Source organism: Cheilinus undulatus, linkage group 18 (genome assembly GCF_018320785.1).
Source record: "Cheilinus undulatus linkage group 18, ASM1832078v1, whole genome shotgun sequence".
Lineage (NCBI taxonomy): Eukaryota > Metazoa > Chordata > Actinopteri > Labriformes > Labridae > Cheilinus > Cheilinus undulatus.
The window spans coordinates 17,404,649-17,421,985 of NC_054882.1; the positions used below are offsets into that span (position 1 = coordinate 17,404,649).

Here is a 17,337-nt window from a genome sequence, read left to right on the forward strand (position 1 = left end):
GGCTGGTAGCTTAACCTATGAAAAAATGAAATTCAGTAATGTTTTAATCCATGTCTGTTATATCTGGCATTCATTCCACTGAAATTACTTGTTAGAATTAACCAAACTTTAGAATTTAAGAACAAATAAAGTGTTGGTATAAAGTATATTTTACCGTTTGTGGCCATATAATGTAGAGTAAGGATCATCCCTTTACTCTCAGGTGAAGGCCTGTTTGACGGAAGAAAAAAAATAATGGCTGTCATTGTTCACCAAAAGAAAGCTTGCACCTGGAACTGACTCATTGAGATATTTCCTGCTGGTTCATATCTTTTATGGTCAGAAGGGAAAGCACGTTGAACAATCATGCTTTCTGTTTTAAGGTGATTTCAGATGCCGTCTGACAGTTTACAAAGGAAAAATACATCCCGAATCTGGGGAATGTGCTTGTGCCTCATCTCTCACTGTGACTACGCAGTCACACGACCGAAATATCAGATATGTCAGAATTATGAATCTGACCAATCAGGAGCAGGGATGTAAGGATACATTCCAATCCTGTTTTGTTTAATGAAAGCTTTAAAGTTAAAGTGTACATTAATTACCTCCGCCAAGGAGGTTATGTGATCGGGTGGGTTTGTTTGTTTGTTTGTTTGTTAGCAACATAACTCAAAAAGTCATGGATGGATTTACATGAATTTTTTTAGGAAATGTCAGAAATGGCATAAGGAAGAACTGATTAGATTTTGGGACTGATCCGGATCACCGTCCGGATCCAGGAATTTTTTAAAAGATTCTTTACTATTGGGAGATAGCGCTAATGGCGCTGTTACCACTTTACACCAGGAGATGGCGGACATGAGTAACCTCAATCGCAACAGCATGTTTTTGGTGTGTTTCTATTCAAAGTTTTGGAGTTTATAGAGTTTGAAAGACGCACGCCTGGTCGAAGAGATGAGTCGGAGCGTAACAGAGAGAAAGACGGCAAATTGTAGCGAGAATACTCACAATGCTGGGAGGAATAGAGAAATATTTACCCTAAGCCATGACTTCCAGTCGTCCAGTGAGACCTTGGGTGCTTCCGCCATGACAGTCCACACGTGGTGAAGCCAGTGCTTTGCCTCACTGTGTCTCCACCCCACCGGGGAGGGAGTTATCGGCAAATTAGATTTTGGGAGTGATCCAGATCACCACTGTTTTTTTCAGTTCACTTTTCAGTAGGAAATTTGGAAAATATATTTCCTCCTAAGCGCTGTTGCCTCATAGCAAGAAGGTCCCTGGTTCACTTCCTGGTCAGGGTCTTTCTGTGCAGACATTGCATGTTCTTTCTGTGCACGTGTGGGTTCTCTCCAGGTTCTCCGGCTCCCTCCCACCACCAAAGACATGCTCATTAGGTTAAATGGTGACCCTAAATTGGCCATAGGTGTGAATGTTAATGTGCCTGGTATTCTGTCTCTATATGTCAGCCCTGTGATTGACTAGCAACCAGTCCAGGGTGTACCCCGCCTTTCGCCCAATGACAGTCGGGGTAGGCTCCAGCCCCCATGACCCCAAATGGGATAAGTGGTATAGAAAATAAATGGATGGATATTTCCTCTTTTTTTTTTTTTGTGTTACTTTCTGACCCCCCCCCCCCAAAAAAAAAAAAAAGAAAAAACCCTGCATATTTTTCATATTAATTACTTTGGAAAAATAGTTCAACTGAGATGAGATTTTTTTGGAATTATCTACTGTATATAATGGAAAAAAGTTATTCCTTAACAATTCCTTAATAAAATAAATAAAGCAGAATACAAAATAAGGCAATTCCCTTGTGTCATTGGCATTTACCTGTTTTTCTTAAGGAATATCAGCATATCTAAATTCCCAAGCAGAAGCTAACATATCAGAATCCCTCGATAGTCAGCACAAGAATTCAAATCAGTAAAGCTTTTTTTTAGGGGTGCATGAGACTGGATTTCTGCAGATGTCAGATATCCTTAACCTTGCAAAGCAAGGTAGGCTTTACGCCTACAATCCCACGCCATCTACACCATAAAACAGCAGATTTGTAGTAGTTGCCCCTGCAGCCATAATGCTCTTAAATCTGGACAACCATTAACTAATGGTTACTGAACGCTCATGGGGACAATGTTGTTTAGCACTGTTTGGTTCTAGGAAATTGGGATAAAGTGGTCCAGAGGCTGTGTCGGGTTACACTCATACAGTACATTCAGAAAGTGTGCAGACTCTCTTCACCTTTTTCAGTGTTATGATGCATATGAAATCCGTGTTTTCTCTAATTAGTATACACTCAGTGCTACATCAAAGGGATACCACCTTAAAAAGTTTTGCAGATTTTTGTAAAGTACTTACAGCCGTGAGTCTTTTTGAATATGACACAAGTCCACAACCAGTTGGCTTGCACCAGTGTACACTCGGCTATAGGAACAGAAAAAGGGATGAATAATAACTTAGTTTCATATTTTTTGAAAGGACAGAGTTTGAATCTTAACTTCATCTGATCTCATTTAGATAGTGAGATAAATCTTTACCATTTCATTAAGGGTACTTGATTAAAAAGGGCTGCCTGTTACCAAAGTGAACTTGAAAAACTTTAATTCTAAAAGTTTTTCTCCAATTCTAAGTAAAGGATCACGGCTCCAATAATGGATTTGGTCTAATTAGAATTAATGACGGCAGGTGCCAGCATGAAAAGTAGTAATATGTTTTTAATGGCTCTCTGGTGCTCGGTGAGGGGCTAAATTTCCCATGAGTCACACATAGAAAGGATTGACGAGTTCCCACTTTAATGTTCGCTCATTCCTTTTTCTCTGTTTACCACACTTCATCAAACCTCCACGGTTCTCCTGCCAGCCATCATTCTTCCATTTCGCCATCTTTCATTTCACAATGTGTTTATTCCAGCTTGGTGATATTTTAGAGAGTTGATCGCACATGAAGAGGGAGGCGGATACTCTGAGTTGCTCCTGTTGATATTTTTACACAAATAGTTCTCTGGCTGTTGTCTCACCATGACAACAGGACAGGAAGCAGGAAGTGTTATATTGGACTGATGTGGAGAGAGAACTCCTTCAGCTCCATGATATGCTCATCATCTCTGTTCCATCAGGCTGCATACAGCTTCCATGCAGGCCTGCCTACAGAGTTGGCTGGGCCTCTGAAAACCCAGGCTAGGGGCCTCCCTAGCTGTGATTTATCAGTGATGTCAGTGCATGTGTAATGGATCGGTAGCATTGGTGCGAGTGTCCTGGCATGCAATTTCCTCATTTTGAAGCTAAAGGATTTCAAACCATTGTTGGGTTCTGATGTAAAAATTATTTATTTGTGCTGCTTTTTAAACTCTTTTCACCCCCTTTATCCAGTTATTGCAAGTTTTTGCTACTTATTTTTGCCCCATTTCGCCAATTGTTGCTTTTTCCCCTATTTGGCCATTTCTTTTGCCACTGTCATCCTGTTTTGTCCCGTTTTGCCCGCTTTTGACCATCTCTGCCACTTCTAATCCATTTATATCACTTTTTAGCAACTTGTTGCCAAATTTTGTCACTTCTTTTTTTTGCCTGATTTTTCTCCCTTTACCCTATTTATGCTGCTTGTTGCCACTTTTTGCCCCTTTTTGGCCATTTCTGCCACTTTCAACCCATTTTTGCCACTTCCTCTTGCTACTCGTAACCAATTTTTGCCACTTCTGTTGCCTCATTTTGCCACTTTAAACCTATTTTTGTTGCTTTTTGCCCCATTTCACAATTTTTTGCCACTGTTAGCCTGTTTTGTCCCCTTTTGCCCAATTTTGCCACTTTTTTGGCCACTTTAACCAATTTTTGCTCCTTTTTGGCCACTCTTAACCAGTTTTTGCCACTAATTTTTTTCCCCAGTTTTTCCCATTCAAACCCATGTTTGCTGCTTGTTGCTCATTTTTTCCCCGTTTTGCGCCTGTTAGCCCACCTTGTCCCCTTTAAGCCCATTTTTGCCACTTCTTTTTGCCCTGTTTTGCTTCTTCTTGCCATGTCTAACCCATTTTGCCACATTTTAACAACTAGTTGCCAATTTTTGCCACTTCTGATTTTTCTTATTTATACCTATTTTTGCTGCTTGTTGCCTTTTTTTTGCCCCTTTTTGGCCAATTCTGCCACTTTCAACCCATTTATGCCACTTTTTAGCCACTTGTTGCCAATTTTTGCCACTACTTCTGGCCACTTTTAACCAATATTCTCCACTTCAAACCTTTTAGTTGCTTTTCGTCCCCCTTCACAATTTTTTTTTTTGCCACTGTTAGCCCGTTTTGTCCCCTTTTCCCCAAATCTTTCCACTTCCACTGCTTTGAACAGAGTGGTAATTATTCAGGTTTGAAATAAAATATCATTATCACAGCTTAACATAACTAAACAAACAAACAAAAAAAAAACAACCATTATTTCACACACCTCCATGTTCCCCCATTTAGGTTGGGCCCCAGAAAGCTCTCCCCTTTATCCCCTCCTTATGGGCGGCCTTGCTGGCATGACCTGTGCTTTTTATGTGCGAGCATATATTTGACTCAGACATTCAAGCCTCATTCAGAATACCAGGTCCCAACATTGCAGTTAACCTTTGTGTGGGGTCAGCTCCTGCTGGGGGTCATGGATATTCTTAGAGCAGACATAAATACTTCTGCTGGAATTTCAGGTTGCATGCAAAAGCTTGGCCTTGTTCAGTTTGATGACATTTATGCATTGGTACAAATGTGCACAGGTTTGCCTCTTCCACATGAGAATGAATAAATCCCCAAAAAGGTTCCTAGTAAATGGGTCTTTAAAGCATTACATAACCTCCGTTGAATAATACTGTAATCGTGATTTGGTTGTTTGACTGTTTTGAACTATCAGTGGGCTTATTTATTCTCTATTCCAGCTCCAGTTGATGTCAAAGATGCTTGCATGCCTCTTGCCAATTTTCCACAGGTCCACGTAGGCTGGATTAACATCTGCAACTGCAATTACATAAAATATTCCTGCATTTACCTTTGTTATGTGACTTAAAGCTCCTGTGAGGATTTTGTTCTTGGTTATGAAATGGACTAAAATTAATGCTGGAGTCGTTTTATGATCTACAAAGGCAAAGAGGTTTTAAATGATGATTTTATTTATTAAAGGGAAAAAGCCATCCACACCTACATGGACCTATGTGGAAAAAGTCATAGCCCCCTTCTGAAATCATGAATTAACTGTGGTAAACCACATATTTTGGAAAGCTGGGTTCACACCCAGGCCTGATCACTGCCAGACCTGATGGTTCCAGAAATCCCTTAAATCAGGAGTGTCCAAACTTTTTTCTGCTGAGGGCCACATACAGAAAATTTTCATATGCCTCCCCTTTATATCTAAGTTAGTGGTTCCAATCCAGTCCAGTTTGGGTATAGATATTCTAATTGATTCAATATGCTTTAAAGTTTATATCACGAAAAAAAAACATGAATTGTGCCGTCAAAATGTTTGTTTACAGAATTAGCACAATAGCACTGCATGTGCTGAAACGAAAACATGCGCTAATCCAAATAAATTCATACTGTCCTCACAAATTATACTTTTATTCTGTGTTTTCTTATTGATAGACAGTATACTGGCATAGAGGTTATATTGGTTATTCAGCTTTTTAGATGAAAATTATGTCATATATACTGGATTTGATACATTTTATGTTGTTACTTGTAATGTTGGAGAGAATACTGCATCCACTCAATGAATTAAAAGACAGCCAATACTCCCACTGTTATCTGTACCAAAACCAAAAAGAAAATCTAATCTAGACTTTTAAGAGTCTTCAGTGCAACTCAACCCACACTGCTGTCAAGTCATGTCACTTCTTACAGGCCAGAGGCCCCATTTAGAAAGCTTGTCAGAGCTGAGGTTAAAAGTGAAAATGGAATTTCTAAAAGTAATCATGCAAAGCAGAGAGAGTTTAGTGGTGAAAATGTGCGCCAAAGGATGAGCAAGCTGAGGTTTATTTGTTGAATAAATCTGTCTGAAACACAGCATGGGTGTGTAGGCTGTCAAGAGGAGTTAGAACCTTAAACATTCCCATTTCAAACTAATTGTCCTTGCTGGTTAGGTAGCACAGAACATTACTATATAATAACTTCTAAAAGCAGAATAAATGTGAAATTAATTTGACCTAAAAAAAATTAGAACTGCAATAAATGGTCACTTGTGTTATGAAGCAGCACCTATTACCTCTTTGCTGTAGTGTCCTGCATGTGTAAGATTTATTGTTTTAACATAAATCTACTCATGCTTTTTGTTGTGTAACCCTGTGATATTTTTGCTTTTAAAAATGTAATTAAGGGAAATAAGTCATCCAAACCTACCTGACCCTTTGTGAAAAAGTCGTTGCCCCTTAACCTAAGAACTGGTTGTTCCACACTTTGAGCTTGATTACAACATCATAGCTAGCAGAGGTGCAAACTCTTCAAAGCAAAACCAGACGCCACTAATAACATTTTAACTGATAGTTCCACCCTTGGCACCAACAACTGCCAAGGGTGGAACAGCATTAGTGATAAATGGCAATAAGTCTGTCATATTACTAGAATTCTGGCCCACTCTTCTTTGCAGAATGGTTTGAATTCAGCCACACTGGAGAGTTTTTGAAGTCATGCCATGGCATCTCAATTACATTTATGTCCAGACTTTGACTAGGCCACTCCAAAACCTTCATTCTGTTTCTTTTAGACCATTCAGGGTGGACTTGCTAGTGTGTTTGGGATCGTTGTCCTGTTTCATAACTGAAGTGTCATTGAGCTTGAGGTCATGAACGGATGTCCGGACATTCTCCTTCGGGATTTTTTGATAGAGAGCAGACTTCATAGTTCCATCAGCCCCAGACCATCAAACTTCCACCACCATGTTTGACTGTTGGTATGATGTTCTTTTGATAAAATGCTGTGTTAGTTTTACTCCAAATGTAACGGGAAGCTCACCTTCCAGAAAGTTCAACTTTTGTCTCATCAGTCCACAGAATATTTTCCCAGAAGTCTTAGGGATTATCAGGATGTTATTTTGTCAAAAGTGAGATGAGCCTCTGTGTCCTTTTTGGTCAGCGGTGATTTTGGCCTTGGAACTCTCCCATGGATGCCATTCTTGCCCAGTGTCTTTCTTATTGTTGATTCGTGAACTCTGACCTTAGCTGAGTCAGGTGAGGCCTGCGGGTCCTAAGTTGTTGTTCTAGGTCATTTTTTGACCTCCTAGATGAGTCGTTGATGCGCTTCTGGAGTCATTTTGGTAGGTCGGCTATTTCTGGGAAGGTTCACCACTGTTCCAAGTTTTCTCCATTCGTGGATAATGGCTCTCATGTTGGTTTGGTGGCCATAGAAGCCATAGAAATGGCTTTGTAACCCTACAATGACTTTGTTTCTCATCTGTTCTTGAATCTCTTTAGATGATACCATGAAGTGCTGCTTTTGAAATCTTTCAGCCTACTTCACTTTGTCGGACAGGTTTAAGGCACCAACTAGTTCATGCAAAAAATGAAAGATACAAAGGAAGACAAACAACAGAAGTACACAGTGCATACTTGAAATGCAGAGATTAAACAAACAGACAAACATCCTCTCTGCCTGTCTGAACAGGTATGTTTTAACTTGTTTTTCGGTCTGCAGGGGTAGCAGACTGTAAGGATGTGGGCTGAGTATGGAGGGATCAGTGTGTAGGTGAATGGGATGGATAGTGGACTTACTGTGAGAACAAAAAGTCAGTCTGGTCATGTAAAGGTGTGTATAAGCATCTTAAGTTTGGACCGTTAAGGAACAGATTTCAGTGTGCTAATACTATCTCTAAATTACACAGGCTCATTTTCAGGAGTAATAACCAGAAAGATTTCTTTCATCAACTTTGAGCTGTGAAGACTTTTCAACACTCGTGGCTCCTGAATTGAAAGTAATTTAAAATACTTATATCTAGATCAGGGAAATAAAAATTTTTGCAGTAGCTTGCTCACAGTAAACTCAGTTTTTGGACCTCGGTATTTCTATCGGTCCTTAGTCTGACCTCAGCATGGCTGTCCTCCTCTGACCTTTTTTATTCCAGGGGTGACGGGATGAAGATGAGGAAATTATTCAGAGTTAATGCTGACTTAGCAGAGAGAAGAGACACTCGTCTTAGGAAAGTGAAAACACTGATGTTAAAAATAGTCTGACGGGGCTTTATCAGGACCAGATTCAGGACTATTGTCGAGCTTTTCAGACAAGAAATCTGCCTTTAACTTCTGAGGCACAACAGTGAACATAGGAAGTTGGAAATAAAAAAGGGAACTTGTATTTATGCATGTGAAAATTAGAGAATGAATGAAGGGAGTGAAGGGTTTTCATGAAACAGAGCGAGTGCAGACAGCTGGTGACTGTTGCTGTGACTCCTCTCACTGAGCGTGCCCGAGCTTGTTTCTGCTGTGAGAATGTTTACTGTCAGCCTGTCATCTGTTGGTGAACACTCCAGTGTTACTTAGATGTCACTGGCATTTTTAGCTGCAAACACAAGAATTTAGCACTTTGCAGGGAAAGAGGTGCTAGGTATCAGCTTCCTCCTTTGGCTCTGTGTGTTATGAGGCTGTTAGTGACATTACACTTGGATTGTCACATTAATGGGCTGTTTATGTTTGGAAATCTAGGTTAAGAAAAGCCCTGATAGATAAACCTAAGTCAGTCTGAATGAGAGGGATTTTGCTGGTAAAGAAAGTGACTTTTAGAGCGTGTGTTTGTGTTTGTTCCCACCAGACGTGGACCAGAAAATGTTCCAAAAAATGATGAATCACCAAACCTCCTCCTCTGGTGCTGCTCCTCCCTGCAGAGGGAAAAAAACCTTGCTTTTTCCACTTTTGTCTCTTTATAAAGAAAATTGCTAGACTCAAAACAAAACCTTTGACTGTTCATACACACTTTTTTCCCTTTCCTCGAAACTTTAGGCTCTGGTTGATTGTCAGCCTGGCTGATTATTGATACCAATATTTGACATTTAGACTATTCAGCAATTTGTTTTACTGATAATCGCCAAAATCAGTGCATTCAAAGGTGTGCTACTTTGGACCCACTGCAACATGTGTCCCCCTCTGACTGTATTTTCAATCTCTACAGTCTCACCTAAAGTCCCGCCCACAACACTATCTGACTGCACTGATGTCACACAGCTACCAGCCAATCAGCACTACGGTCTGGGTGCCACTGACACAGGGAGCACTGTGCTTTCTCATGTTGACAGAGCTAGTTTATTTGTCTTCAATATTTAACATGCAGTTTTACTTTTGCCACATTTAGTATGTTTTGTTGGTCATAATCAGTGCATATCACATACTCCTAATCACACCCCTTTAAAACAATGTCAGCTGACCCTTACTTAAGAACAATGTTCTAAGTGTCTGCTTTCTGTCTGTATTCTCAGCATGCTTTTTATTGTGACCATTTTTAATGATTTTGATTTCGATCACTGTGAGTTTTATGAGATAGGGTTGAGAGATAAAAAATCATATATTGATATTTTTAAGCTCAATGGTGCTATCCAATATAAATCTAAATATACAGATTCTGCTTTCCATTATATCCAAATCAGCCAGATGCAGATATGGAAGCTGATGCATGAGAATACTAGTATGCAAGTATATGTGTGGCTTCGAGTTCTGGGTTGCAGCACAGAGTTTTACACACTCTTCATATGGCGCTCTGTTTAAAGGTTACATATTATGCAGTATACACTGACAAAAACAAAAATATCTGCCCTGGGCCAGCCACAATACCCCCAAGAATCAAAATCCACCCTCCCCCCTCCACTTTACAGAAAATGTGTGCTAAAACTCCCCTCATGATGTCACGTAAGGAGTTAGCCACGCCCCCAGGTTTGATTGGCCTGCCCTGCTTGGAAGAAAGTTCTGCCCTCCTCTACTGAGGAGAGCCACATCTATTAAGCCACATCCATTTCCTGAGAGGGGAGTAGACAGGGGCGGAGTCAGACAGCTCGTTAACATTTAAAGCCACAGACACAGAAACAGCTCGTTCTGAGCAGGGCTGAAACAGAGGGATTTTTAGACAAGCAGAGATCCAATACTGGAGTGTTTTTTCAGCAACAAACTCACTGGCATGTTTTGGGGACCTCTGAGAACAATATAAACTTGTCTTCAAAGGGTAAAATATGTGACCTTTAACTATACCAATATAATAGATTATGTCTTACACTATATCTCGTTTGAATACATCAGTATATTTGAAAAACTCAAAATATCACCCAGCCCTGCAAGTGACATACATGTGTACGCCACACCTGCCCCATGGGCCCCAATTGTGGCACATCAGTCCCTGTGATGAATCCTTATGACCTGACATGCCTAAAATGTATGCACATGACTGCAACATGTGTAAAATACTCCATCTTATGACAGCATCCAGCCTTTTGTTTGGTTCTCTAAATCCCCAGAAATGTGTCCTGTTATCACAGCGCACCAAGCTGTGATATCTCCAGATAATCAGATGAGAAAATTAGCTTTGTTTTCCAGAGATAACAATGAGTAATCTCCAGAAAACTGTTGAAATTGATTTGTTGTCAGAGAAAAAACCAGAGTAATATGCCATGATTATGAGATAGATAAGTTGTAGTCCAGAGAAAATTCAGTGATTTTTTATTGTCACTGGAAAACTGAGCAAATAAAAGATAGGGTGCATGTCTGCTCAGGGCTCCACAATCTTCCACAACATTCTTTGTGACACACCAGTCAATACTATGTTCAGATATGAGAGGCATTCAGGGGGCTTCTTTGTGAGCTAAACTGAGTTGCTATCTCAGATGATAGCTTTGTTGCAGAAAAATAAGAAAGCACTGATTTTCAGCCAGGACGATCAAAACCTCTTTCATAGTAAAACGCTTTTCTCTGCTAAGTCAACTGTTCTCTCTCAACTCTTTTCTCCTTCATCTTTCTCTCAGGGCGGTGTGTGTTAACAGGTCACATGTCTTTGGATCCGTCCTGGATGACTTGGCTTTCTGCTCCGTGGTCTTTTGTTCTGGCAAATCTTTTAATTTCTTTGTTCCTTTTTCCTGGGGAGTATCCTGCACTGTGAAAGCGGAAGATTCAGACACAGATTACTGTGCTAGTGAAGCGTCTGTATCTTCACCTTTTTATCCTCCATGCCCTGCTTGTGTCCTGTCTTAGTTATTCAGTGCTGCAGAAAAATCTGCTCCCAAAGCGTCTGAGGAATCTAAGATTCTGACACGTTTAACCAGTTTTCTTTCCCCTAGAAGAATCCTTCATATAAAACTGAACTCTCAATCATAGCAGAACTTTTCAGTGAGGTAAAAGTGAAACTAAACCTGAGAACTGGTTGAACTGTAAATATCTGCTTAACATAGGAGCATTTATTTTCTTTGTGTGTGCATTGACATGCTGCAAATATTTGCTGATCCTTAGTGTCGTAGAACCAAAGCTTTGTTGGCACAGTAGGACAGCTCAGTTCTAAGTGTATGCACATTACTGCAACATGTGTAAAATATTCTATATGTGTAAAACATTTGTGTTATGCCCAACTTTTTCAAATGTAAATCAGCATGGAACAGATAGTAAAGGTATTCCTAGACATCGATTCTGTATCTATAGAGTGATATTTGGTAAGGCTGGGAAATTTATCGAAATTTAGATAAAATCACAATGTGTCCTGCAATTTTCAGATTCCACATGGTGCAATATTTTTTTAACCTGGGATGTGTATCAAAATGCCAGTTTAATATATCATTTTTTGAATTGCACCAAATATTTTATGCTCTACACCAGTGGTTCTCGAACGGTGTGTCTTGGGTGTATGATATGTGGTCATAAATAGTTTTTCTTTATTAGCAGTTAGAAATTTGTGCTTACTGTTGTATGTGGTTGTTCTGGAAACAAGGAGCTGGGGTGGAGGAGGGTTGTAAAAAGTGGCTTGCAGAGGGACTAGCAAAGCAAAGCCTGGCTAGAGCAGTTTAAATATGGCAGCATGAGTGCGATTAGCCAATAGCATGCCTAAAAGCAAATCAGCTGGCCATCAGCTGATGAGGGCTTGTGTGAGATCAGAAGATCTTGATAATACAGCAGTGCTGGACTCTGTGGCCTGCCTGAACTAAAGCTATATGCTCATTTTACTGTAACATGTTTTAAATAGGCAATTTTGTATAGATATGGATTTGGTGTGCCTTGAAATTTTGCCTTGGGCAAAAAAAGGTTGAAGACCACAACGCTACACATCTTGCAAACATCCAAATGTCAATTCTTACCTCCAACAAGGAGATAGAGTTTGAAAGATGCACGCCCGGTTGAGGAGACGAGTCGGAGCTTAACAGAGAGAAAGACAGTGAATTGTAGCTAGAATACCCATAATGCTGGGACGGATAGAGGAATATTCACCTTCTGCCATGACTTCCAGTCGTCAGGTGCATCTGTTGGCTCCTGTAGCGAAGCCAGTGCTTTGTCTCACCGTGTTTCCAACCCACCGGGGAGGAAGTAATCGGGGGAATGCCGTGGTGGGGGGGCACATGGGGACAGATCCAGGAATTTTTTTAAGGATTTTTCACTATTGGGAGATAGGGCTAATGGCAGAGGTCTGCGCTCTCCGAGTGCTTTTCTAGTCTTTAGAATAGTTTGCAAAAACATCCTGCTTTCCTTGTTTTTGTTGAAGTTTTTCTTAACCAAAATGACAATGACATAAAACTGATCATTCCTTTAATGCAACAATTCATATCAAATATGCAATGTGACTTAAAAATAATTGCAATTAGATATATATTTTTTAGAAAAACATCAATCACTAGTTTAACGTAATATTGTGTTGGTGATATCATAGAATGATTTAGTGCTTGAATTTGTCGGGAAAATACATAAGATGAGGAACTCAAAAATGATCAGCAATACTCTGAGGTCCCTACCTATTCCAGAGTTGGGGCTTTAATGCTAGATATTTTTGTTATTGTTAAAATATTAATTCATATTATAATTATTTGTATGAATAAATTGAAATAATAAATGTAAATGAGTAATGGGGCACCACTCTCAAACTGGAAACAACAGCAAAAAAGGAGCAAAAATCAGTCTCACAATTAAGATTTTGATGACAATCTTTTTATTGTTTAATAAATATCAGTTTTAAAATAAATAGAAGGTGTGAAATTCTGAATGACCCTCTAAACATACAAATTGTTCCAGTTTTGTGTGCAATAGCGACAGGCAACCTTTCTCTAAATCTCTAATATCATTTTGAACTAAAGCAGCATCAGTTGTTATAAAAGACGGTGAATTCAACAAATAACTATTTTAACTAAATTACAACAAAATTTATATTTACAAAGCAAAGTTCTGATTAGAACAAAGACAGTATGGTCAAAACACAGGGCTTCACATGTTTCTTTAAAGATGGGACTAAGAACAAAGGAGAGCTCAGGCTAAGTAGTCTACAAACTCAGTATAATAACTTCAGCACACAGGAACTCACAGACTTTGATTAAACAGTCGCACTAATGTTTGAGTGGGTGAAGGCACTGTACTGGATGAATGTGGACACAGCAAAGTAAATCAACAACACATAAGCACATAAGACAATGAAAGACAAATGAAAATTTCAGTGAAAGCACACGAAATACTTCTTCCAGCTAGTTATGCCCAGATCAAAGCCTCTTACTTGGAATCTTACTTCCATGGTTCCAGCAAGTTAAAAGTCTTGTGGCATAAATATTCAGCTTTAAGATGAGAGCCAGGCTCTTATCGTACTTCTTAGGTGGGAGAAGAGTTGTGTGTCCTTCTTTGGATACTCGAGTTGGCTGTCTGCAGATATCCTCTCTGAATGACATTAAAGGAAGGAAATAAAGTCTTTGTACTTGACCTACTGAAAGCTGACTGCATTAGAACTTAAGCTAAAGCTTGGAACACAAAGCAATAGTGGAAGACACAGCTGGTCTGATGATGGAAAGTGTAGGTGATTGAGGACACAGAGTCTGTAGTTTCCAAATAGAAGAATTACAAGATAACAAGCTGGGTGATCCCTCTTCTTGGTCTCCTAAAAGAATTTCCAATTTTGATTCATCTGACCACAGAACAGTTTTCCGTTTTCCCTCAGCCCATTTTAAATGAGCTTTGGCCCTGAGAAGACATCTGTGTTACTTGACTCTGTTCACATGTTGTTTTGTTCTTTACATGATACAGCTTTAACTTGCATTTGTGGATGATACAGTGAACTGTGTTGACAGACAGTGATTTCCCAAGTGTTCCTGAGTCCATGCAGTGGTTTCCCGTACAGAATCATGCCTGTTTTTATGTTACCTTCAACTATGTCACAAGTGCTAGTGTGTGGTCAAATTGGCATGGTATCATTCATAGATTTGGTATAAAGGATAATAAACTTGATAGTAGTTTTCTAGCACAGTAACAATCACAGTCCTGGCTGTTGATAGCAGGAATCTGATGTTGACATACTGTTAACTTGTGTCCTCTGAAGCCTTTACGGTTTTAAAATCATGTTCCTCTTTGTGATGACATCATAGGGTATTAAACTGATGATAACACACAGTGTTACTGTATAAGGTTTGGTTTTATGGGATGTGTGGGAGACTTTCAGCTGATATTTTCATTGTGTGTGTTTTTCATCAGCAATTTAACTCCAGTCAGCGAGTTTGTTAATCACTGGATTAGTTCAGCTCTTAAGAATGTCTCAGGAGTCACTGACTGAAAAAGGGATGTGCAGCAGCTTAACAATGATTCATTTTTAAGCAAATCTATCAAAATTTCAGGAACTTCTGACCGCCATCACACTGACATGATTCACAATATAGTAATGATTTACAAAGGTGGTGGTTACAGTAGGGGCTCATCAGGGAGCCTCGCTCAGAGGCCAAACACAGATTACGCAGTAATAATAGTGTTTATTTAGCAAAACTGATCAAACATATTAAATAACCAGTGTGATATGTAAACACGAGTTATCAGTCATGCTTGAAATGCATGAATGAATGAAAGAATGTTGAGTGATTATGGTGAGATGAGAGCAAACCAAACAAAAGAAGGCCGGTTGGAGCAGACCCAGCAGAGAGAGAATGACAATCTCAACCAGACAGGCTTACATTTCTGAAGGCTCTTCTCTGCTGAGCAGGAAACTGCTAATGACTAGCAATACAGCTGAGAACAGCTGTTTACTAAGAATATTACGTAGGCACCAGTTGATTTGAAAATATATGTACATTTTGATTTGATTTAATTTTTCCCTGATTGTAATAAGCGTTGGCCTTTTTATGATCATGAAAATTTAAACATATGCTGATGACGGATGTGAGAGAAGAGTTAGCGGTGGTATCAATCACTGAATGGAATTTTTCAACACTGTCATCACTTTTTTAAACACTCAGATGTCTTACGGTGTGCACTCAAACTCAGTATAATTTTAGCTTCCAGAAACCCAGTGGACAGTCTTTAATTGAACAGTTGGACTAATGTTTGTGTAGGTGAAGGCACTGTACTGGATAAATGTGGACACAGCAAAATATGCCAAGAACACATAACCTGACAATAGGACAACAAAAGCAGCTTTCAATGAATGCACATGAAAAACCTCCTACAATTACTTCTGTGGGATCAAGATTCCTTCCACAGTTCCAGCAAGTTAAATGTCTTGTGGCGTTAATCAACTTTATCGACCTTCTGAGGCGAAATGATGCCACCATTTGTGTAACAGTGGCATGTGACAGACAGCAGCTCGGTCTGAGTCTAGTCATCAGCATGTTTTGCTCTGACACTTAAGAGCAGTCAGATGTCACACGTTTGTATCCGTGAGATTAATATGAAGCACAGTAATAAGGTAAAAGATGTCTTCTCTCCTCCATAGTTGATGTCTGTAATAACAGCAACATGACGCGAGTACTCGCTATGCAGAGCCTTTCTGTTGGCCGTTCTGTGGCTTTAATATGAGTTTGGCTCAGGATGGTTTGTCTTTTGCTTAGCGCTGCAGCAGCTTGTATTAAGTCCTTAAGTCCGCCCTATTCATGTCTAAGAAGTGCTAAGCCCCATGAACCTATGGAAAAACTAAACATCAATTTTAATTGTTTTCATTGACAAAATCCAAACATAATGTCTACATACACTTGTTCTTGACAGATCTATAAACTATCCATTATTATGATAGTAAGGGCCACTTTGAAAAAAAATATTAAAGGGGATCTTGTGATTTTCAAAGACAAAAATCTTCGAGCTTAAAGTTACTGATTTAAGAGAAAAATAGAATGTTTTTCATTTGAAAGCTGTAAATTTACGTGAACCAAAACAGGATTTTTTAGATTATAAAGTTGAAAGTCCATCCACTGTTTTCAGTTTGGTTACTTGTAGATCTTGAACTTTATACTGTTGTAAATTTATGATGCCAAAACTTGAAATATATGAGTTTAGAATGTCAAAATGTAAGATTTTAAACTCAGAAATCTTGAGTATTTCTTGTAAGTTTTTTCTTAAATGTACAGCTTTATACTCTAAAATATTTCACATTTTTCCCTCAGAGAATTGCTTTTTTCCCACAAACATAAACACATTCTGTGGCCTCAGGACCCCATTGTTATGTCTCTAGTCATGATTTTTTATAGAATATATGCACGTCTAATTTGGACGCATCAAAGCCCCTATAACCACCATCAATATTTGGATATTTTAGGGATATTGTTGTTGTGGCTGGAGCAGCAACAAGTGTCCCTCTTTGAAACCTTCTTTTTTTTTTCTTGTACAGCTGTGTTTGTGGTACATGTGTCTGTCGTAGAGCCCACATGCATGAGGCCCTTCTGGGACCCTTTAAATAGAACATCAGGGTCTTTAGGAACCAGCTGTGATCAGTATATGATGACTAGAAGGACAAAGGCAAATGCTGTTCTCTAAGTGTTGCAGCAATTATGGAATCAGTAATAAATGACATTTTTCTTTGTGCTTTCCTTTGTTTTAGGTTTGCCCTGCTCTTGGGGCTTACTGCTAAGCATGCTGGGTAAGGCTCCGCCAACAACCAGTAGCCTTAACCTGGTGAACTCTGAAGTTACTGACACCACGGCGGCCCGGGACGAGCTGGATCATATAAGGATGGCTGACCTAGTGGAGAGCCTGGATACCAGAGAGCTGGACATCGGAGAGGGAGAGGAGCTCGACTATGAAGCAAGCTCCTTGGGTGTGTTTTTTAAAATATATATATTTACTGCCTGTTTCAAGTAGTGTGATTTTACTGTCATTTTACACCACAAAAAGTTTATGAAAGCAGAGAAATAAAAAAGGAAATACCTGAGCTGGTGAGCCTTCAACCTAATATTTAACAGAGTGGGTTTCTCCTTTACATAATTTAGATTTAACTAACTTTACCACAGAATAAAGCAA

At 39.3% G+C, this 17,337-nt stretch overlaps 1 protein-coding gene across 3 annotated transcripts in view; it reads left to right on the forward strand.

Annotated features, from left to right (window-relative positions):
* pld1a (phospholipase D1a) overlaps positions 1–17,337 on the forward strand; it is a 63,912-nt gene that overhangs the window by 11,541 nt on the left and 35,034 nt on the right. For all 3 annotated transcript variants that reach the window (XM_041812409.1, XM_041812408.1, XM_041812410.1), the window contains exon 2: positions 16,919–17,134. In XM_041812409.1, the coding sequence (XP_041668343.1) occupies positions 16,951–17,134 (184 nt within the window). In that variant the 5' untranslated portion in view covers positions 16,919–16,950. The remainder of the gene's footprint in view (positions 1–16,918; positions 17,135–17,337) is intronic.